Genomic DNA, 23,508 nt, shown 5'->3' with positions numbered 1-23,508 from the left:
TGAAACCCTGTCTCTACTAAAAATACAAAAAATTAGCTGGGCGTGATGGCGGGTGCCTGTAATTCCAGCTACTCTGGAGGCTGAGGCAGGAGAATCGCTTGAACCTGAGAGGCGGAAGTTGTGGTGAGCCGAGATCCCGCCACTGCACTCCAGCCTGGGCAACAAGAGCAAACTCTGTCTCAAAAAAAAAAAAAAAAAAAAAATCTGCTTCATAGGGTTGTGGGATTAAATGAGTTAGTATTTATAAAGTGTTAGAACAGTGCCTGGCACATGGTAAATGTTCAACAAGTGTTAAGTTTTGTTTTTGGTTTTTTTTTTTGAGACGGAGTTTCACTTTTATTGCCCAGGCTGGAGTGCAATGGTGCGATTTCGGCTCACTGCAACCTCCCTGCCTCCCGAGTTCAAGTGATTCTCCTGCCTCAGCCTCCTGAGTAGCTGGGATTACAGGCGTGCACCACCACTCCCAGCTGATTTTTGTAATTTTAGTAGAGATGGGTTTTCACCATGTTGATCAGGCTGGTCTCAAATTCCCAACCTCAGGTGATCCGCCCACCTCGGCCTCCCAAAGTGTCGGGATTACAGACGTGAGCCACCGCGCCCAGCCAGGTATTATTATTGGCATCTTATCCTCAGCTGGGTCCCTGCAGGCTGGCTACAGAATGGGTGGAAGAGCTGGCATTGCCCTCTCCTCTATCCTCCACAGCCAGCCCAGCAGGTAAGCTAGTGTGCATTTGGGGGAGGGATTGTGTGGAGCAAGAGGGTGGAGGAGACCCTGGCAGCCTGAGGGAGGGGTGAGTGTAATGGCCTGTGCCCTGGTGGGATGCCTGGACCCACCCAGCTGGGAGGAACTCTGGCTCTAGGTGAGGCTCTGTGGTACTGGGGCTGATGCGACAGTATGTGTCTGGGGTGGAGAGGTGGGTGTGCCCTCAGTGGTGATGGGTCTAGGGGTGTGAATGTTTGTCCCTGGGTGAGTGTGTCTCTCTAGCAGGATGGTGTCTGTGGGACTGTGAGTCCCCAAGGGAATGGCTGGAATGTGTGGGAGCAGAGCTAGCATCATTGGTGTGAAACCAACCTGTGTGGTCAGGGCCCTCAGAAGGGCCCTGCTCTTGGTTTAATGATCTGCTGTCATCATCTTGAAATTCTTTTTTTTTTTTTTTTTTTTGAGATGGAGTCTTGCTCTGTAGCCCAGGCTGGAGTGCAGTGGCACGATCTTGATTCACTGCAAGCTCCGCCTCCTGGGTTCAAGCCATTCTCCTGCTTCAGCCTCCTGAGTAGCTAGGATTACAGGTGCACCACTATGCCCAGCTAATCTGCATATTTTTAGTAGAGACAGGGTTTCTCCATGTTGGCCAGGCTGGTCTTGAACTCCAGACCTCAAGTGATCCACCTACCTTGGCCTCCCAAAGTGCTGAGATTACAGGCGTGGGCCACCGACCCCGGCCTTATCTTGAAATTCTTAATAATTGTTGAACAGGGGCTCACATTTTCACTTTGCACTGGATCCTGCCAATTTTGTAGCCAGTTCTGTGTAGGGGCTGTGTGTGTATGGTCCACCATGGGCTAGCTGCAGGCCTCTGCCCCAGTCTCTGATGCCAGGTATGTGGTGAGGATGTGGGGGTGAGGTCGTCCATGTGGATGTGTCTGGATGTGTGGGTGAGGTCGTCCATGTGGATGTGTCTGGATGTGGGGGTGAGGTTGTCTGCATGGATGTGTCTGGGGGTGTGGGTGAGGTTGTCTGTGTGGATGTGTCTGGGGGTGTGGATGGTGAGGTCATCTGTGGGGATGTGTCTGGGGGTGTGGGTGAGGTCATCCGTGGGGACGTGTCTGGGGGTGTGAGTGAGGTCGTCCGTGGGGACGTGTCTGGGGGTGTGGGTGAGGTCATCTGTGTGGATGTGCCTGGGTATGTGCATGTCTGGGATGTCTCTTCTGGACTTGAGAACCAGAAAACCATGGTCTCTGAAGGGGTTCCAGAAATGATTAGAGAAACCTTACCTCACCCCAACCCCAGACACAGGGGGAAGCTCTGTGCTCAGTTCCTCTCTGCACATCCTAGCCCAATCTCATGCCCCTACACCTGGGCCTCTTCGTCACTGCAAAATCCCAACCCCGTTTTCTGCTGCTCCTGTCCGACTGCACCCCTATCCTGTCCTTGTGGAAAAGAGGGGATGGTTAACTGGAGACTTCTGAGATTAACAAGTCCTGAGCAGAGTGCAGGACAAGCAGAGAGAAAAAAGCAAAGGGAACACAAGCTGGCTGAGCTCCCATTGTGTTATTTGTTTCAGCACCTCGCAGGGATGTGTAGGGGCCATCTCCCCGCTCCCCAGACAAGGCTACTCCCTGTACCTTCTATCAGAGCTTCCTGTGAGGAGAAGCTGGAATAGATGGTCAGCAATCCCAGTTTTCATCCTGTCTCTGTCCACACCCCATTCTGGGACCCTCGACAACTGGTCTCCCCACATCCAGCCTGTTTCCCCATCTATAAACCAAAAAAGTTGGAGGTTCCTCCAGCACTCCCACGTGACTCTTGGTTTTCTACGCTACCTTTGACAACCACTCCTGGCTCTGCACAATGAGACCGTGACCCTCACCTGGGCCAGCTGCAGGCCTCTGCCCCAGTCTCTGATGCCAGGTGCAGTCACTGACTCCTGGGTCTGGGAGCATCTAGTCCCACTAGACAGATGGAGAAAGTGTGGCCCCAGGAGGGGACAACATGCACTAACTTAGCGGCAGGGCCCAGGTTCAACCAAGTCTTCCTACCAACCCTCCCTTCAAGGCTCGGCTGCTGCAGCCACCATCACTGGCTCTGAACTATGAGCAAGATGCTCTCTCAGGAAACCCAGCACCCACAACACAAAATCTGCCCCCATCCCCACTCCTATCATTCTGCCAGTCACAAATGAAAGGGCATTCATCCCTCATTGTACTGATGGAGAAACTGAGATCCAGAGAGATGGAGTGGCTACTCTAGATCACTTAGCCAGGAGCCTCCTGGCTCCAATCTCGTGGTTCCCCCAAAACACATTTCTTCTCTTCCCAACCCCCTACTAAAGACCCCAATCTCTGCTAAGCATCCAGAGTCTCTGGAATCTGAGGGCTCTCTCTGGGCCCCTCCCCCAGCCCAAGGGACCCAGGGCAAGACCACTGTGCCTGTGTGGGGTGGGGCTGGGGTGAGTGGTGCTATTTCCCAGGGATTGAAAGACAACCTCAAGAGGGGCACTGCTTGCTCTTGGCAAGTTGACTGGACCCCCATTCCCACCCAGACTGCAGAAAGGACATGCGGAGGTAGTGGGGATGGGATAGCAGGCAGGGGTGGGATAGCCAGGCCTGCTTGAGGCCCAGAGAGCACAACTTCCATTCTTTAAACTGGCCTCCGCAGACCCCCCAGGACCATATAAGCAGGTTCCAACACCCTTCCTGGCTTCCACCGTTGAAGATCCCTTTTATCTCCTGGACTTCCAACTAAGAATTTGTGGTTTTTTGAGATAGTCTTACTCTGCTGCCCAGGCTGGAGTGCAGTGGCATGATCATGGCTCACTGCAACCTCGACCCGGGCTCAAGTGATCCTCCCGCTCAGCCTCCCAAGTAGCTGTGACTACAGGCATGTGCCACCACGCCCAGCTAATTACTTAATTTTTTTTTTTTTGTAGAGATGAGGGTCTCACTTTGTTGGCCAGGCAGGTCTCAAACTCCTAGGCTCAAGCGATCCTCCCACCTCAGCCTTCCAAAGTGTTGGAAATACAGGCATAAGCCACCACACCTGGCCTAAGAATTTGTTTGAAGATAGGATTTAATGGAGTAAAAATAGCTCTCAAACCACAGCCGTGGACTCACGTTACTCAGAAGGGGAAAGAGCTTTAGAGGATAAGTGGTTTGTCCCAGGTAGCACAGCAAGGCACTGAGGGAGCCCTAGCGGGAACCACACTCCTGTCTCCCAGCTGCCCTTCCTTCTCAAGGCTGCCTTTCAGATCCTCCCGTAAGCAGGGCCTGGGTGGGGAGGCTTCATGAAGGCTCAGTGGGGGACCAAGTCTGGGGTTCAGTCAACAAACTCTGACAGCAGAACTGTTTTCGGTGGAGGCTTATACTGTGCCCTGCCCTGAGAAGAGGACAGAGAGATGAATAAGGCACAGAGCTTACCCTCAGCAAGCTCCCCATCTGCGCCTGGACATGGGGAGAGTGGGTTCCCACAAAGCTAATTCTAGACACCTCCCCCTTCACTCTAAGTTTTCATTTTCCTCAGCCATGAGCCCTCAATCTTACCATTCTGCCTTTCTCCTTATGTTGCTATCCTCCTCCCTCTTGTTTCCTTCCACCCGTCCTTTCCTTCCCACATTACTCTCTTATCCCACCCTATTTTACAACCAGTAGCCTGGTGAAAAGAGCATAGCTCAAATGAGGAAGAAGGCAGGACAGGCAGTCATAGCTTAGCTGGACTGAGCTGCAATGCTTCTCCTTCTGGGGAAGGGGTACACTATCATCTGCTACTGACACATCCCTCCAAGGCACTCAGCCCTGCAGGGAGCAACCTGATTCTACGACTGACATCTAATCTTCACACTCACCTTGCCGGAAGGCAAGGAGAAGTGATCCCAGCCTCCAGATGGAAAGATCAAGGCCCAGAGAAGGTCAGTGGTGGTTGGAGGCCTGAGGTCACACAGCAGCCAATTCTGGAGTCACTAGTCAAGGTGACCTTGACTAGCCACCCCGCCTCCCCTTCCCTCCCCACCATGGCCCTGGGAGATCTGTTGTCCTGTGAGGGAAAGCGGCTCCAGGCTGGGCTGCATCTGAAGCCCCTAGATGCAGAGACATCATTTCTCGGGCTATCTTTGAATTATCTCCGAAATCCACCTTCCTTTCTTTTCCCAGGACCCCCATACCCTGCTCCCAGCATCCTCTGCCTCAGCTAAGCCATGGGGATTGAGAGAATGGGGCTAAAGGGCACAGCTCGTAGTCCTGGCTGCCCTAGCCAGACATCTGCCCCACTGTGGATGCCTCAGTGATTCGGGGGAGTCGGGCAATACCTGTTCCCAGAGCCCCCACTTCTCTTAGAAATGAAAACAGCTCTGGGCCTCACTCTGTGCCAGGATCTGTCTAAGCACTTGGTGTGTGTTAGCTCACTGTACCCTCAGAGGAGGCAATTGAGGCACAAGAGAGGGTGAGTAATCTGCCTGAACAGATGGTAAGTGGTTAAGGCAGGACTTAAACTCAGAAATCTGATTTCAGAGACTTTTTTATTTTTTATTTTTGAAACAGAGTCTTGCTCTGTCACACAGGCTGGAGTGCAATGGCGCGATCTTGGCTCACTGTGTAGCCTCTGCCTCCTGGGTTCAAGTGGTTCTCCTGCCTTAGCCTCCCGAGTAGCTGGGATTACAGGCATGCACCACCATGCCCAGCCAATTTTTGTATTTTTAGTAGAGATGGGGTTTTGCCATGTTGGCCAGGCTGGTCTCGAACTCCTAACCTCAAGTGATCCGCCTGCCTCGGCCTCCCAAATTGCTGGGATTACAGGTGTGAGCCACCATGCCCGGCTCAGAGACTTTTAACCACTGTATCAGAGACCTCCAGTACCCTGATATCTACTCTCTCCCTTTTCTAGAGTAAAAAGCAGTCTAGAATAATCACTATATTTCCTGGTCTCACTTGCATCTAGATGTAGCCAAGAGAGAAGAGATGTGTGCAGTGGCCAGGCCATGCCTTCAATTAGGAGGAGTGTGTCCCCTTCCCTTTCCCCCTCTCTCTAGTTGCAGTGTGGGCATGGGTGAGCCCTGCCGGACTGTGCAGTCTGGACAGCTGCCACAGCCTCCTAACCGGTATCTTCCATGCAGCCTCCACACAGCAGACAGGGAACTCTTCCCATAATACAAATCGGATCATGAAGGTCCCCTGCCCGAAACCCTCCATTACTCTCAACTGCTTTCAGAAAGAAGGCCAGACTCCTGGATGATGAGCAAGGTCTTCTCCTGTGTGCCCTACATTATCTTTCCATTTTCATCACTTGCCATTTTTATCTTCTGCCGTCACCCCAGGGCAATCACCAGGAAAATCTCATCCTCTCCCAATGAACCCTTCTCCTCTGCCTTCTCAATTCCCCTCCCCACATCTAGTGGACTCCTATATGCCTATCCTTCAAGACCCAGCCCAAAGAGTGCCTCCTGTATGAAGCCTTTCCTGACTTTCCTGGGAGAGTGGGGGGCTCCCTCCCTCCATGGTATTCCATGGTATAGAGATAGCCCTATGTGATAGTAATAGCCTTTCTGTATTGTCATAGTCTGTAGACAAGTCCACCTCTCCCATCCCTCTATGAGGGCAGGGACCAAGTCTAGGTCATCTGTTGGTTATCTGTACTCAGCATGAGGCCAGGCATCAGACTAGTGACAGTGAAGTTCAATGAGTGATTGACAGAGAGAGAAAATGTGTGTGTGCACACGCATGTGTGTGAATGGCCTAATCTGGCTAGAGGCCCAGGCCAAGGAGACAGAAGACATCTATAAATAGCCCCATCCCCAGGCCCCAGACCAGGCCTGGTGCCCAGATAAACGGATCCTGGGTGAGGGGACTGGGGCCCAGATGGGCGGGTAGAGACTGAAGACTGAAGAAGAGTCCTCTGGAGTCTCTTAGCAGAAGCAGATGGGCTTTGCCTAACTATTGGCAGGCGGACCTGGTGGTCAGACCTCAGTGATCCTCAGGGACCAGTGAATATTTCAGGCTGGGACTGAGCATCACCTGTTCCCTTGGCCCCACTTATAGGGCAAAGGGGAACCTGCCAGCCTACTCACTAATGAAAAGGCAGAGACACTGGAAAAAGTTTGTCCTCTCTCTGCCCTGGCCCCACCTCACCCTCTCCCCCACTTGGAAGTTCCTTTCCTGAACCACGGACTGCCAAAGCTTGAGGGATTAAATAGATCATCTGGCCCAATCTCCTACCGTAGAGTTAGGAACACTGAAGAAAAGAGACTGGCCCAAGGTCACAGAGAAGGCAGGGTGAACACTGTCACAGGGAGAGCCAGTGTAGAATAATGGTTAAGCCACACAAGCTCTAGAGCCAGTCTACCTGAGTCCAAATCCTGGCTGTCATCTGTAAATCAGGGATGAGAATAGTACCTGCTTCACTAGGTTATCGTCAGGGTGACATGAGTTTGCAAGACAAAAAGTTGCTAAGTCCGGTGCAGTGCTCAGGGAGTGCTGCAGCAATGTTAGCCGCAATTTTCTGCACCTGGCTCATAGCACACAAAACTTCTCTATACCCACAATCTCATTTATTCTCTCGAAAGGTTAGACATTGCTATCCTCATCACACAGAGGAGGAAACAGGCACAGAGAGACTGACTTGTCCAAGTTCATGCAGGTATCGTGTCTCCCAACTTTTCTTGGTGGTCTTTACACCTCCTCCCCATTTCCTCTGACAGATCATAAACTGGCTCACCAGTGGTGGAAGAAGAATCGGTAGCCAGACACATACCAGCCTACTATGACTCCTGGTGCTGCCTGGGCTGGTTTTTTGTTTGTTTGTTTGTTTGTTTGTTTGTTTGTTTGTTTGTTTTGAGACAGAATCTCACTCTGTTGCCCAGGCTGGAGTGTGGTGGCGTGATCTTGGCTCACCGCAACCTCCGCCTCTCGGGTTCAAGCGATTCTCTTGCCTCAGCCTCCCAAGTAGCTGGGATTACAGGTGCCCGCCACCATGCCCTGCTAATTTGTTCGTATTTTTAGTAGAGTCAGGGTTTCACCATGTTGGCCAGACTGGTCTTGAACTCCTGACCTCAAGTGATCTGCCCCCCTTGGCCTCCCAAAGTGCTGGGATTACAGGCGTGACCTGGACTGTTTTTACTCCTGCACAGGGCGATCCCATTCTAAGAAGGACAGCCTTCTTCATCTGACTTTATCTTTTCCTGACTCTGATCCTATCCCTCTAACCTCATGGTCCTCCCACCGCCAACCTTTACAAGGAGAAATCTTTCACCCTGGGCTTCAGTCCTGGTCACCCCCAGCGCCCCCAGTCCTTCCTGCCAATAGGCTCCTTCCTTTTCCTATCCAGTGTCTTTGTTTACTATAGAGTCCTGGGTTGCTGCCCCATCAACCCATCCCGGATAACTCCCAAGATCTCAGCCCAAGCCAGGCTGACAGTTTTGGCTTTGTACTTGCTTCCTGGAACACATCTGGCCTCAGACTCCTGAGGCCAAGATACAATCCCTGCCAGCCACCCTGCCATGGCTTGCCAGCCCTCCTCACCCAGGGACAACAGTGGGCATCTGTCCACACCAACCAGGCTCGTCAGGTCTCCGGGAGCTGCTTGAATCCTTCCACAATCTTGGGTAAGCTGTTCCTGAATAGAATGCATTATGAGGCATGACTACTGGACCATCTGTTTGGTGCCAGAAGAGGGGATGGAGGCCAGGCCACATGGCACATGAACATGCTTGAGACCTCATGGTGATGTGAGGTGGCATTTTATAAGCCTAAGGTTTACCTTTCTAATTACACTTTACCTAATCCAATATTAGAGGCTATTTAGATTTTTGCAGAGGCAATCTTTTTTTCATTTGAGAGAAAAGGAAACTGAAGTTTGAGGAGGGAGCCAGAGTCAGCCCCAGGTCTGGGGCCTGGTTTAATCACTTTCTGGGAATAGCCCCGTCCCCCCAAAAAAGCTGCTGTTGAGATCCAGGCTACACTCATGCTTTCCAAAGGGCAATTCTCACCTGGGAGTACTTGGGGCCCCACCAGACACAGGAAGTGGCCCAGGCTACTGGCCCTCAGGGATGGAGTGAGAAAGAGGACACAAAACAGGATACTTTGGCAGGAGGAAAGTTGAGAGTAGTAGAGAAGGAGATGGTGATGGTGTCAGAATTTCAAAACAGAGAGAACACTTCAAGAACAAGTGGCTTTCTTTTCTCTGGAGAGACTGTCCACTCCACAAATACATGCCAGGTCCTGTGCACAGCAGGGAGCAACACAGACTGGGTCCCAGCCCTCTAAGGGCCTCCGGTGTAATGGCAAAGACAGACTCTGAAACAAACATCAAAGCAGGATAGGGAAGGCCAGGGAAGTTGGGGCTACCCAGAAGCAGGATAGTTACGCTGAAAGCTGAAAAATGAGTAGGAGTTGGCCAGGCGTGGTGGTTCATGCCTGTAATCCTAGCATTTTGGGAGGCTGAGGCAGGTGGATCACTTGAGGTCAGGAGTTGGAGACCAGCCTGGTTAACATGATGAAACCCCATCTCTACTGAAAATACAAAAATTAGCCGGGTGTGGTGGCAGGTGCCTGTAATCCCAGCTACCCAGGGGACTGAAGCATGAGCATCGCTTGAACCTGGGAGGCACAGGTTGCAATGAGCGGAGATTGCACTCCAGCCTGGGTGACAGAGCCAGACTGTCTAAAAAAAAAAAATTATTTTTAAAATATTTTTTAAAAAAGAAAAGACCGTAGGGTTGAGGAAGAGCACTGTTGGCAAACATAAAGAGAAAAACATGGTGCCCCCTCAAGGCACAAAAAGGTCAGAGTGGCTGCAGTGTGTGTGGAAAGCTGGGAGAGGCAGGTAGTGGCTCTAGTGTGTGGGCTGTGAGGCTATAGGTTGTGGCTATGGGGTCATGTCAAAGAAAGTGGGTCTTGTGCTAAGGACCACAGGCAGCCAAGGAAGGAGGCTGGAAGAGAAAAAACATACACCAGGTACACCTGTCCCAGCTACTGCAGAGGCTGAGGCAGGAGGATCGCTTGAGGCCAGGAGCTGGAGAAACATCCTTTGTGCTGCATTCCTCAACTTGTCCTCTCCTAGCTTCTCAGTCCTTGGGAGGCTGGCTAGGTGAGAACAATGATAATGCTCTTTGCAGATTTAGAAACAGACCCAGTGAGATCATGACTTGCCTGAGGTCACACAGCTATTGTATACATATGGCAAGATTGGAACCCAAGTCTCACTCTAGAGCCCCTAAAGCTAGAGAGGTAGATAGATTCTCTCCTTCACTGACTCATTTGTTCATTCATTCAATATACTGTATCTGTCTACAGCCATACCACCCTGAATGCACCCAGTCTTGTCAACATACTATACCTTATTCTCCGCCAGGAACTCTTCTTAAAAAGGATTTCAGTAACAAATTAGACCAAGGAAATAGATGCGACCAGGCTCTAGAGTCTGGGCTTTCTTCTGTCAGCAACATGGAGAGGCTGGCTTCTGAGAAGGCAGATTGCCCCTCCCCACTGAGGTACCCCCTCTCCCCCAGGGCAGGGAGGGTCATTGTTCTCATTTCAGGGAGCATTCTGCCACAGGCAGCAGTTTCTTAGAAGCAAATTGGTGTTGAGTAAACCTCCACCTTCTGCCATCATTTGTTCTCTCGAGCCCACAGTATCTAGAACTTTTGGGGAACAAGGAAGCAGATTTCCTAGTGGCAGAAAGAACACTCCACCCCACCCACTGTGGCTGCAGTCCCCCTGCACTGTGAGCTAAGTGACAGCAGGGAGCTCTCCCGTTCACCCTGGATCCCCACTGGGCCTACACAGTGCCTGGCCATAGGAGGTGCTCAATTAAGGTTGGTAGAATGAATGAGTATTTAAAGAGAGAGAAAGGGAACTATGAGGAAACTTACGTCCAAGATCTGAAGGCCACTCTGTGACCTCAGTGAGGAGGAGTTGGCCATATACTTGAATCCTTTCCTACTGATTCAGGGTCTCAAAGGGCCTTGGCTTACTCAAATATTCCAGGGAAAAGAACTGGAAGGAGGAAAGGAGAAGGAAGTTACTATTCCTTCAATATTAGTGCACGGTAGGCTTTCCATTTGTTATCTCTTTTAATCCTCCTGACAACCCTGAGAAGTTGATGGCCTTCCTCTATTTGGGAGAAAACAAGACTCAGAAGGGGGAAAGGGAGCTTGTTCTAGGTCTCTAGCTAGTAAGCGCAGGCCTGGAATTTAGAATCAGGGCTCTTTCCAAAGACACTGCATCTGAAGATGTCAGAGGCATTCTAACCAGAGTGACTCCACCTTGAATAGAGGCTGGGTAAAATGAAGCTGAGACCTGGCTGGGATGCACTCCCACAAGGTGAAACATTCTTAGTCACAAAATGTTTACAGTTAAGAGTTAAGGGAACAGGTTAATAATGGTTACTAAACAGACATTTCTTTACTTCTCTAATAAACTTGCTTTTACTTTATTCTGTGGATTTGCCCCAAATTCTTTCTTGTGTGAGATGCAAGAACTCTCTCTTGGGGTCTGGATTGGGACTCTTTTCTGGTAACAAAGACATCATGGACCAAGGGCATAAAAAGAAGGGATGTCTAAGACTTGCTGGTTCCATGGCAGGCAGAGGCAGAAAGAGCCCCACCATCATTCCCAGCAAATGGGAAAAGTTCCCAGTTGCAGATATTAGGGGTGGGATGGGGCGGGGGTAGTCAGCATCCATAGACTTAGACCCTGAAGAGGCAAAAAAGGAGGGCCATGTTCTTGGGTCAGCAGAGCTTCTAGCTCAGCTTCTTCAGCCTCTAGCTCTTTCCTGGTGCTAGTAGCACATTCTCTAGTGGAGGCATCCAGATGGCAGGGAGGGTCCAGGAAACAGCTGAACATGCTGAGCAGGCCTCCCTTGTCCCTGCTCCCCATGGCCCCATGGATCATCCGTTGCTGCAGCTCATCTCATTGGCTGGCTTCTGGTTACTCATCTCTCCTCTTCTCCATCTTCCCAGCCTGTGGTTGCTGTGGAAACATAGAACAGTGACCTCACCATAGGATGAGGGCTGGGGAGATGCTGCTCTTACCAGGCGCTGGTCTTGCTGCCTGCCAGATGTTATATCCACATCTGGATCTGCCAAGGGCAAGACAGAGGAGCACAAAAAGGGACAGGGCTCACATTGTTCCCCAAATGTAGTCAGCACAACAGAGGAAGAGGATGCAGGTAACTCAGAGGGATGAGGAGAGAACTGTACATACTCAGAAGGGAGAAGGATGTAAACCAGGAGGAAAGGAGATGGGGTGTGGCTTATGGGTTAACCTCGGTGACCCAGGTCTGAGCACGGTGGCAAGGTGGGGGAAGGGCAGTGAGGGTAGTTGGTCTGAGGTTTGTCTAGTAGAGCTCCTCAAAGCCCCATGCTGCCCAAGAGAGGCAGCAAATGGATTTTCTGGCAGTGCCCCCCACCCCAACCCATCCTGAAAAACCTCTATAGCCCCTTTTTCACAGTTGCAGCAGTTTCTAATCCTGTCCCAGAAATAAGAAAACTGAGGATTAAAGAAGCAAAGCAATCTGCCGTGGGTAACTAACTCAGTAGGTAGTGGCGGAGCTCAGATTAGGTCTTAGGTGTCTGCACTATCCCTGGAGATAATAACAATAGCAGCAGGAGGAGCAGCAGCAGTGAACTTAGTAAGTCAACCATGCTCGGCATTTAAATGTATTATCTCAGGCCAGGTGTCGTGGCTCACACCTGTAGTCTCAGCACTTTGAAAGCCGAGGCAAGCAGATTGCTTGAGGCCAGGAGTCCAAGACCAGCCTGGGCAACATGGCAAAACCCTGTCTCTACCAAAAAAAACACACAAAAAATTAGCCAGCTGTGGTGCCATGCGCCTGTAGTCCTAACTACTCAGGAGGCTGAGGTGGGAGGATCCCTTGAGTCTAGGAGATCCAGGCTGCCTTGAGCTGAGATCATGCCACTGCACTCCAGCCTGAGTGAGAGTGAGACTCTCTCCAAATAAATAAATAGGCCAGGCGCAGTGGCTCATGCCTGTAATCCCAGCACTTTGGGAGGCCGAGGCAGGTGGATCACTTAAGGTCAGGAGTTCAAGGCCAGCCTGGCCAATATGGTGAAACCCCATCTCTACTAAAAATATAAAAATTAGCCAGGCATGGTGGCCCACGCCTGTAGTCCCAGCTACTTGGGAGGCTGAGGCAGGAGAATCGCTTGAACCCGGGAGGCAGAGGTTGCAGTGAGCTGAGATAATGCCATTGCACTCCAGCCTGGGCGACAGAGTGCAAGACTCCATCTCCAAAAAAAAAAATCCCTTCATTTTAAAGATGACACTGAAGCTGGTGTGGTGGCTCATGCCTGCAATCCCAGAACTTTAGGAGGTCGAGGCAGACAGATCACCTGAGGTCAGGAGTTTAAGATCAGCCTGGCCAACATGGCGAAACCCTATCTCTACTAAAAATACAAAAATTTTCCAGGTGCGGTGGCAGTTGCCTGTAACCCCAGCTACTCAGGAGGCTGAGGCAGGAGAATTGCTTGAACCCAGGAGGTGGAGGTTGCAGTGAGCCGAGATCACACCACTGCACTTCAGCCTGGGCGATGAGACTCCTTCTCAAAAAAAAAAAAAAAAAAAAAGAAAAATGGAGACTCAGAATGGCTTAAGTGAATTGCCCGAGGCCACACAGCTAGTACCCAACAAAATTCAGATCAGAATTCAGATCTGCCAGCAGCCATTAGCCCAGCCCCAGCTCTCCATCATTGCATTATAAGGGCCACATAAGGAGTCAGTTCTGGTTCCTGGCCACACAGTCCTTGAGAGGAGGCCCTATGTGTGAGGGCTGTGACCTTGAGTCAGAAATCATCTTTTTCCCCTCCTCCTCTCCTGGCACCTGTTCCAACAGTGAGATCACCAAGGCTCCATGCCCAGCCCTGAGGTCTGTCCCTATAGCTTTGGCAGAAATGAGCCTCTGAGTCTTCTGGCAACTGGACTGTCCAAAGGAATCAAGATCTTAGGGTGGGGAGAGGGCTCTTCCTCCCTGGCCTTGTTCCCAGAACAGTCCAGGGAAGGGAGGCAGGGTTTGCACATGGAGAAACAGAGTCCCAGGAAGGAGGGCCTGCCATACTATATGCACATGGCAGGCCTCAGGGCTCCTGTGTTGGCTTCTGCAGGCCCACCCTGACAGGCTGCTGCTGGCTGAAGTTCAGTTTGGCACTACTCCTTGGTGTGCAGGGCCTCCTGCCATCCCTCAGAAACTCATTTATATCTCACTTCCTCTGAGGGCCCTACATTGGGCCCTCAGGTCAGGACAGGACAGGACTCCCTTTAGAGTCACCACACTAGTTTTGTGTCTGGCTGCCCAGAGGTGAATGTGTCTTGTTCCCTGTTGTCTCTCTCCAAAGCAGGGCCTGGCACAAAGTAGGTGCTTTATTAACTGCTGAATTAATGAGTGAGCTCCTCAGAGCTTCACCTTGTTCATCTTTTTAAAAAGAGAAAATAATACAGTAACACCTACTTCATGGATTTTGCTTTAAAAGTTCAATGAGGCCAGGTGTGGTGGCATGTGCCTGTAGTCCCAGCTACTGAGGAGGCTAAGGTAGGAGGATCCCTTGAGCCCAGGAGTTTGAGGCTGCAGTGAGCTATGATGGCATCACAGCACTCCAGCCTGGGAGACACAGCGAGAGACTTTGTCGCTAAAAAATAATAATAAAATAAAAAGTTCAATGAAATAATACACCTAAAGCCCTCAGCATGCAATACATAGCAATACAAGGCAGGTCTTATTTTTACTGAAAGTGCTTAGTAAACTATACAGTGACAAACCACCGCACAACAGGCTCTCGAAAGGAGGCAGCAAATTACCCAAAAGTGCAGGCGGCTTGCTAGTGTGCACAGGTCAAAGAAAGGGCGGCAGGTGGGGAAGGCAGCCGTGGGCCTTGAAGAGCTGACCGAATTGGCAGAATTTCTGAAGGAGGGGAGCTGGGAACGACCTGAGCTAAAGCTGGGAGCTGTGCGAAGAAACCGGAAAAGCCCGGAGCACTTGCAGGGGCGGGTGGGGAGCTGGATGGTGGGGTGGGGTGGGTTGGGGAGGGAGGAGGGCCAGCAGGAGACATTCCGCAGGGAGGGGCAAGCACGTGTGAGGCGGGCGGGGCGCGAAGGGTCAGGCTTTTGCTCAAAACAGGCGGAGGACAAGGTCAGCTCAGCCGCAGACCGAGCCCCTGGTGACTGTCTCCGCCACCAGGCAGTGAGAGTGAAGGGAGAGCGCGAGCTCTGAAGCCCGCTAGACTAAGCTTGCAATCTGAGCTCCATTCACTCCCTCCTATTTCTTGAGACCTTGTCAGTTCCCCTCTGAGCCTCGGGCTCTTCACTTGTAAAACGAGGACAGATGCCCGTGCCAGAAGTCAACCAGAGCTTTCCCCGGCGTGGGCACCAGCTCAAGGGCGTTTTGCTTTTCTAGTCTCATCTCTGCTCTGACCCCAAGCTCAAAGAGGGACTGGGGGACGGAAGATACCCATGGCATGCGCCCTAGCTCTCGGGCTGGTGTCGGCTGCTTCCTTCTCAGATTCCAGAGTGCCTAGAGGCCAGGAAAGGGAGAAGGTCCTGCCAGCCTGGGGTAGGGACTCGGGGGCCAGGCACTGGCGCTGACGCAGGCAAGCAGGGCGCCACTGGCTGGTCCCCACCCACCTCGGTGGGTTGGGGGATGGGCGGACCAGCCCCTCCTGGGTGAGCCCTAGCCTGGGGCTTCCTATTTCGGGAGCCGGGGGCGTGGGCCACGTCTCCTCATGTGATGCGAGGGCTATTTAAAGCGGCAGCCCGGGCAGGGAGCCGCCGTCGGAGCCTGCTCTCTCGTAGCTTCTCTCAGCCTAGCCCAGCATCACTATGGTGGACGCTTTCCTGGGCACCTGGAAGCTAGTGGACAGCAAGAATTTCGATGACTACATGAAGTCACTCGGTGAGCAAGCCGCGGGGCTCAGGATGCTGGCTTGGGGACGGGCTGGTGGCGTGCCCCACGCAGCACTCCTGCCGCATCCCTCCTGGTTAAGACTGGGGAATGGGGGGGAGCGGGGAGATGGCAGCCTGGCCTAGAGCAGGTGGGGCCTGTTCGGAGGGGGCACTGGTGGTCCAAATTTGGTTAGAGACCAAGGTAGGCAGGTGGAGGAAGGAGGCAGCGGTATGGGACGCTCTTTCCAGGAAGAGGGATATATGATTTCGAGGTAGGAGGAGGGTTTGGATAAAGAACACTCATCACAGGAAGGGGAGTCTAGCTAGGGAAGAAAAAGAACAGGGGCATGGGTAGTTTAGAAATTGGAGGAGACTGAACCCAGAAAGGGAATGGGGCAGCTAGGGAGTGTACTATGACCTTAAACAAGTAGAAAATACCTAGGAGGAAAACAATTAGCGGGGAAAAAACCGTGGATCAGTGAATCAGATATAAGGATGTAAGACAGGAACCTGCATTAAGCAGCAATCCTCATCTCTCCATGTTGGATTAGGGAAGAGAATTCTTGCTGGAGAATGCCCTTTCTCACCAGCCAGTCTGACCTTGTCCTGCAGTCTGTGTATCCAGGCCTTCATCACTGTCTGTGAGCCTCGTGGTAGGGTGGGGCAAGAGGCCCATGATCAGCTGGGCCTTTCCTGCAACCCAAGGCTCACCTATTTGTGTGAGGGGTAGGCAGAGAAAGCCACTGGACTTATGATGTGCAGTAGAGGGTCCCAAGGCAAGGTCGAGACCTGGGAGGGAGGGTCACTGGTTTAGCAGGATGTGGAGAACTGCTGTGGTGTTGGGATGGAGAAGAATAAGGATTCAAACAATCTTACAGGTGATGAACTTGGAGATTCCCATACCATCTAGTTCAACAGGGAAACTGAAACCAGGAGAGTAGAAATGTATTATAACAATTCCACGGCAGAGCCAATATGAAAACCTAAGGTTTCTAGATCTGTAACCCACAGCTCTTCCCACTACCCTACAGACCCTGGGAGTGGGAAGAAAAGTAGGAACTGCTTAGTTAATGATTGACCTCAGCCCTTCTTATACTGCTTTGGGCTTAGACGGAGAGGTCAAAGCTCAAGCTCTCAACGGCCCCTACCCTATCTTGGGCGCTATGCCCAGTAATTCCAGGTAGGCAGTCATTCTTAGAGGAGCACCCCCCAGCCCCCACAAACACAGCCCAGCAGCTACTGGGAAGTTGGAATGCCCAGATTTAGTTCCTCCTTCCAAAGCTGGGCCAGAGCTGAGTCTTGAACTGAGCTGCAACAACTTTACCATTCTTGCTCCCTTATTCTGCCACAAGTTGGGTCGGCCGGCTGGTCTCCCTGAAGTCCTGTTATCTTTCAGCAGCTTATGCTAACGCAGCCTGCATTCTTATCGTAGGAATGGAAAGCCTGGGAAAATACCCTCCTCAGCTCTCAGTAAATAGTGCTGGCTTCATTTCTTTTTTTTTTTTTTTTTTTTTTTTGAGACTGTCTCGCTCTGTCGCCCAGCCTGGAGTGCAGTGGCGCGATCTCGGCTCACTGCAAGCTCCGCCTCCCGGGCTCACGCCATTCTCCTGCCTCAGCCTCCCGTGTAGCTGGGACTACAGGCACCCGCCACCACGCCCGGCTTATTTTTGTATTTTTAGTAGAGACGGGGTTTCACCGTGGTCTCGATCTCCTGACCTCATGATCCGCCCGCCTCAGCCTCCCAAAGTGCTGGGATTACAGGCGTTAGCCACCGCGCCCAGCCAAAGTGCTGGCTTCATTTCTAAGTAGAACCCAGATCTCCCTGAGTCTCCTGAATTCTGTCAGCTCAATATTCTTAGTTTCTCTTGGTTCAGACCCTCACTCATCCCACAGTGGTTTCCTTTTCAAACACTCCATACCTCTGGGTAGGTCCTAAGTGAACAGAGCTCCCAGTGCCGTGACAAGGTCCTGCTCTGTGCAGGGGAGTGTGATTGGCCTGACTCATCCTGACAGCAAGGGGGAATGTCAAGTTCCTCACTGGCCAAGCAAGGGTGGGCTGACAGCAGAATGGCAGAGGCAGCCCCTGCCCGTCCTGCTGTAGACCTAGGGCTCTCAAGGGGCAAAGAGGTCCCATCTAGTACCAGTGACCACAGGCACAACTGCTGGCCTGGATTGAGTATGTGCTGGGCAGAATCGCCCAGTGAAAACAGTCAACAGTTTTGGAGCCTAGATTCAAATCTATGTCAGTAGTTTATTCTGTTTGAATTTAGACAAGACACTTCACTCTCTTCATTGTAAACTGGGGATAATCTACGCTTCAAGGCTGTTACAAGCGTTAAGTAAAACAACCCATGTAGGGCATGTGCAGAGTACCTAGCTTCCAGCAAGCACTATGTAGCCAGGTACATTTGGAGACTTTACACACACCACCTCACTACACTGGGCTGCCTCCTGCCTCACCTTTGCCTTGGGGGACAGCTCAGCGTTAAGCTGCTGGGGGGAGAGGGGGTAGTCATTAGTTCTTTGTTCTTTACTTGCTTGCAGGACACTTAGGACTTTGGCCAGTACCCAAGGAAGCCATGCTTGGGTCAGGAAAAGAGTCTCTGTAGAGCCTTAGACTGGGAGTCAGGAGACGGGTTTGAGTCTAACTCATTGTTGCTACCGCTTTAGGCTCCTCCTTAATCTGTACAATAGGACAAATACTTTCTAACTCCTAGATCATAGATAACAGGCTTTGAAAATGATGGGTTGCCATATATAAGGGACAAGAGCACTAACACTTCTTAGTTTCAGGGTAAAAACTTCCAAAGTTGGAAAACTCTTATGCCTAAGGCTTTGGAAGGGAAAGTCTATGTTTCTCTTCTTTCCTCAGCCTTATTCCTAAGGCTTTGAGAGCTTTTCAGGTGCCCTGGAAGGCAGCCTTATGCTCCAACCTTGTGAGGTAGTATAGCTGAGCACTTAAGTAAGCTCTGGAGTCAGACAGTTCTGGGCTTCAATCTCAGATTTGTGACCCTGGGCTTTACCTTGGTTTTTGCATCTGTAACGTGGAAACAGTCTTCAGAGGAACAGGAAGAACTAAAGGAGATAACATGTACAGTTCTTACTACACAAAAAGCTCATAGTACTTAACAGTAGCTTTTTTTTTTTTTTGAGATGGAATCTCACTCTGTTGGCCAGGCTGGAGTACAGTGGCACAATCTCGACTCACTGCAACCTCCACCTCCTAGGTTCACGCAATTCTCAGCCTCAGCCTCCTGAGTAGTGGGATTACAGGCACATACCACCACATCTGGCTAATTTTTTGTATTTTTAGTAGAGACGGGGTTTCACCATATTGGCCAGGCTGGTCTTGAACTCCTGGCCTCATGTGATCCGCCTGCCTTGGCCTCCCAAAGTGTTGTGATTACAGGCATGAACCACCACACTCAGCCCAATAGTAGCTTGTTCTAATCCCAGCTCTGCCACTGACTTGCTGTGACACTGCTGTTCCTTAAGTATCTCATCTAATGGGATCAGTAATCTGTGTTCACCAAACAGAACTAAGGGCAAGACTGAATTTTAAAATTCCCATGCAAAGGCTTTGAAAGATACGTCCTCCACTTCTCCATACCCAGGCATGAGTTATTCACTGAGTTTCTCGTACACTGCTTCTCTACCCCAGCTCGTATACTCATAACCTTCCCCCTACCCTCAGGTGTGGGTTTTGCTACCAGGCAGGTGGCCAGCATGACCAAGCCTACCACAATCATCGAAAAGAATGGGGACATTCTCACCGTAAAAACACACAGCACCTTCAAGAACACAGAGATCAGCTTTAAGCTGGGGGTGGAGTTCGATGAGACAACAGCAGATGACAGGAAGGTCAAGGTAAGTCAGGGAAACAGGGGTGGGGAATGGAGAGTGCTGAGACTCTTTTTAAAAGAGAATAGGCTGGTAGTCTTGGCTCCCTGGTATTGCACCCTGAGGGGCAGACTATCATGGAGAATTTAAATGAAACAAGGTTCATAAAGCCTGTGTAGTGCTAGAATGCCGCTGATGCTAAACACATGTCAGTTCTGTCCTCTTGTTTTTTTCCCACCCTTCTTGGGATTCACCTATTGTCTGCCTCGGAATGGGCAGCACAGAGCCAGGATGTTCTACTGACTTCAGTATCTACTCCAGCTCCAGCTGGGTGACCCCGTGCAAGGTATGCAGTAGCTCTAGGTTTCTTTCCCCTTCCATAGACGGTGGAGTTATGTGGCCATGGCTGTGACCTGAAGTGCTTTAGGAATGATGCCCAGAAGTCAGGGCCCTCCACTGAGTGAGGTCATCGTGGCCTCCAGCAGCAAAAAAGGCAGCCAGAAACAAGAAGCACCTACTCAGATGCCGCTTCAACTTCTAACTCCCAGACATGGCCAATGACCCTAACAAACTATTTCCAATGTTGCCAGCTGACAGGCAGGAAGAGCTATGTTCCGTGATAGGGCATTCACCTTGTCATGAATGTGTTTGCAATGTCTTCCCACCAAGCCTTAGCCCCTCCTCCCAGAGTTCTATCACCCTGCAGTGGCTGTCTTGGCAGCCTGCCTCAGCCTTCCAGGCCAGGCATGGCAGCGAGAAAACTTAGGGGCTTTGACCTCTATAGGGTGTCCCTATAGCAGTGTTCTATCATGACACTATCATTCAGCCCCATCAGCTGTTTCCTCTTCCTTATAGCTGTCCCCAGAAAGAACAGGATCACACAGGTGGCTGGCAGCAGAGCTGGGGGTGGTGCCCAAAGATGGCAGTCTACCTTGGATAAAGGGGGCTGCCCCACCACATGCTCCTACCTCCTTGGACTTGCCTACTTTCTCAAGGGGCAAGAACCCCAGTTAAACACAATAGCCCCCTGGAATGCCTAGGGCAAAAGTATCTACTCTGAGTAGGCAAAAAAAACTAGGGGAATGAGAACAAGGAGTAAGGTAAGGATAAAAAAGAGCACACTAAGAGACAGGCCTCATACTCCTCACCTGAACAACACACAGAACCTTCTCGGATTCTCCTACTGAACCACCTTGCTCATCAGGATCCCTTAGCCTGGCCTCGTGGCCCCCAAACTCCTCAGAAAGAGAGACCTGGAAGAGCTGCCAAATGAGAACCAGCTGATGTATGTATGCTGGCAGCACCCACAGCTGAGGAACACTTCAAGGGCATCCAGTCACAGTACTTTGTGGTTGCTGCCCTCTTGCTAAAGAGGTCACATGATGTGGACCAAGAAAAGGTGTAGGAATACAGGGCAGGAAGTCTAATTATCCACTACTTCCTATCACTAAGGGTCTTTTAGACATTATGTGGACTAACCACAAGGCTGGATAAAGATTCTCAGGACTACTCCTCCTCCTCAGTCAGTCTTTCCCAGGGATAGACTAGTAAATCCCACCTGTATCTGAGGGGACCAGGCTATGGGCATCACCTGGAGCACTGATACGTGTCTATCTTGAAGGCTTGTGGTACTTCTCAGAGCCAGGCTCTCTGGCTTCCCCATACTGCCTGCCTCTCCCTCCTTGCCTAATATCTGAAGGCCTCTTCCCCAGCAAGGCAGTAGTGGAGCAAAGGCTGGAGGTGAACTAGATGTCCTGCAGGGCTAGCTGGGAGGTGGATTGCCTGAGCTCTTGTCCTCACACCATCACTAGTTTGGGTCAAAGGCTGTGTCCTCTGTGGCCCCAGTGTCCACAGCCCATCCTGCCCCTCGATTCCTGACTATGATCACAGCTCAGGCCTCTACCCTCTTTCCACAGTCCATTGTGACACTGGATGGAGGGAAACTTGTTCACCTGCAGAAATGGGACGGGCAAGAGACGACACTTGTGCGGGAGCTAATTGATGGAAAACTCATCCTGGTAAGATGGGCAACTCTGGAGCCATATCTGATTGGTTATTACTACTGCTCTTTCAGCCAAGCCTGTTCTAAAAAGCCAGGTCCTCCCCTGAGAGCCGTAGAAGCTGGGACAAGAGAGTGGTTGTGGGTCAGGGTGGTATCAGGTGGGAATTTTCTGTGCAGTGGCTTTGGACTCACACAGGCGGGGACTCAAATCTTACCTTACAGGCTACATGACTGTGGGAAAATCACCTTCTCCAAGTGCAACTGTAAAATGGGTATTAATAATACCAACCTTGTAGGGCTGATGGGAAGCCTGTAAGAGACAGTGTATGCACAGCACAAAGCATCACCGATTGAGAACACAGCAGGTGCTCCATGTCCTTTGTTTGCTCTTCCTGTTTCTACCTTGCCTCGCCTCAGGAAGAAGTAGAAAACGGCCAAGTCTGATCGCAGGCCCTCTAGGAGAGGCTCCCACTGCCTATCTCGGCATTCCCTTTCCTCTCCTTCCTAGGACTGCATCGTCACTTGCAGGGACAGGCTCGTGACTGGTGGGGACACTGAATGACAGTACAGTCCTTTCTTCCCCATTCTAGACCTACCCCATTTTCATGCTTTCTATGTCTGGCCTACTGCAACTACTTGACTACTGCCTGGGTAGGAAGTACCGCAGCCAGGCTGGCAGATCTGTTCAAGCTTGGGGACTTCATTTAGAGAATCTAGCCTTGACTGAATTCCCCCCAGACTCAGGGAGAGCAGCCGACTGTGGATTCTGCCTAACCACAGGACCTCAGATTTTCACCTAGGCATCTTCACTGCACACCTTCTTGGGTCAGCATAACCTGTTAACTGCATTCTTGCACTCATGTGGGACAGGGGTCCCCTTGAAGTTTGGAATGAGGTGCCTAGCTCTGGTGGGGATGTGATATGCAGGACCAAATTCTCAGTGGCAACTGAACTATGGTGAGGTCATGGGTCCGGCTCTATGATGCCAGACTGGATAGTGGGAGGTACAGGGCTCTGGCCCTGGCACTACCCTAAGTTAGGGAAGGATTGGAGTTAGTAGCCAAACACAGTCCTTTCCTGAGTCTCTGGATATTTTTCCTATTTGTCAACTATATGCCAGGCACCATCTTAGACACTAAGGATGAAGGAAGCCAAATGGTGTAAGGGAAGGACACACACTCAGGATCTTGACCAAATTACTTCCTCTCTAAAGGCTCGTTTTTTCCGAATCTCTAAGAATTACAATGCCCGTCTTAAGGATTTGCTGTACATATCAGAAAAAAAATTTATATATATATATATACACACACACACAAATACACATACACACACACACCTACATATAGCTGGCACATAGTAGGTATTCAAGTGACAATTATCAGGAGGAAGGGAGGGTAGAATGCTTGCAATGGCCTTCCTGGCTCCACCCCCCATCTCACTCTGTCTTTCCTTCCAGACACTCACCCACGGCACTGCAGTTTGCACTCGCACTTATGAGAAAGAGGCATGACCTGACTGCACTGTTGCAGACTATTACTCTGCCAATCGGCTACCCCTCGACTCAGCACCACATTGCCTCATTTCTTCCTCTGCATTTTGTACAAATCCACGAATTCTTCTGGCGTCAGGTGCCACTGACCGGGATCCAGTTCCAGTTCCCATGGTGTATGTGGTTTTTTTTTTGGTTTGTTTTTTTTTTTAACTGCACTCATAGGGTGCTCTGAGGTCAATAAAGCAGAGCCAAGGCCACCCAGTTGCCTTTTTGCCTTTGGTAACATAACTCTGGGAGTCTTGGTTTATCCTGTGTGTCAGAGAGTGGGCAGAAATAACTGCCTGAAGGTTACTCAGGAAGAAGCACTGGATGGGAGACTGAAATGGACAGTCTCGGAGCCTGTTAATCAGCTGATCACCTTACACATCCAATAATAAAACAGCTGTACCTACACTTTGCCTTTACACTGCCCCCCTTCCATGGTCAAATGACCTAGTTCAGTCAGTGATGGGGCTTCCCCAGGTTTGGCTATTGAACTGTCACTTCAGGCCCATCCTACACTGAAAGCTGTTGGGTCTGG

General features: G+C 51.0%; 2 protein-coding genes across 2 annotated transcripts in view; one reads left to right on the top strand and one right to left on the bottom strand.

Annotated features, from left to right (window-relative positions):
• The window catches only part of SERINC2 (serine incorporator 2), a 55,120-nt gene extending 44,483 nt beyond the window's left edge, over window positions 1–10,637 (bottom strand). The window contains exon 1 of the mRNA XM_058443253.1: window positions 10,575–10,637. Within this exon, the coding sequence (XP_058299236.1) occupies window positions 10,575–10,625 (51 nt within the window). The 5' untranslated portion in view covers window positions 10,626–10,637. The remainder of the gene's footprint in view (window positions 1–10,574) is intronic.
• Window positions 10,638–14,975: 4,338 nt separating this feature from the next.
• On the top strand, window positions 14,976–23,185 carry FABP3 (fatty acid binding protein 3). Its single transcript, XM_032160025.2, has 4 exons — window positions 14,976–15,604; window positions 19,289–19,461; window positions 21,351–21,452; window positions 22,893–23,185. The coding sequence occupies exons 1-4, from the start codon at window positions 15,532–15,534 to the stop codon at window positions 22,944–22,946; spliced, it is 402 nt and encodes a 133-aa protein (XP_032015916.1). The 5' UTR covers window positions 14,976–15,531; the 3' UTR covers window positions 22,947–23,185.
• The last annotated feature ends 323 nt before the right edge of the window (window positions 23,186–23,508 follow it).

This window comes from Hylobates moloch, unplaced genomic scaffold (assembly GCF_009828535.3).
Source record: "Hylobates moloch isolate HMO894 unplaced genomic scaffold, HMol_V3 SCAFFOLD_8, whole genome shotgun sequence".
Taxonomy (NCBI): Eukaryota; Metazoa; Chordata; class Mammalia; order Primates; family Hylobatidae; genus Hylobates; species Hylobates moloch.
Note: the sequence above shows the minus strand (reverse complement) of the source record. Positions and strands in the feature narration are given on the sequence as shown.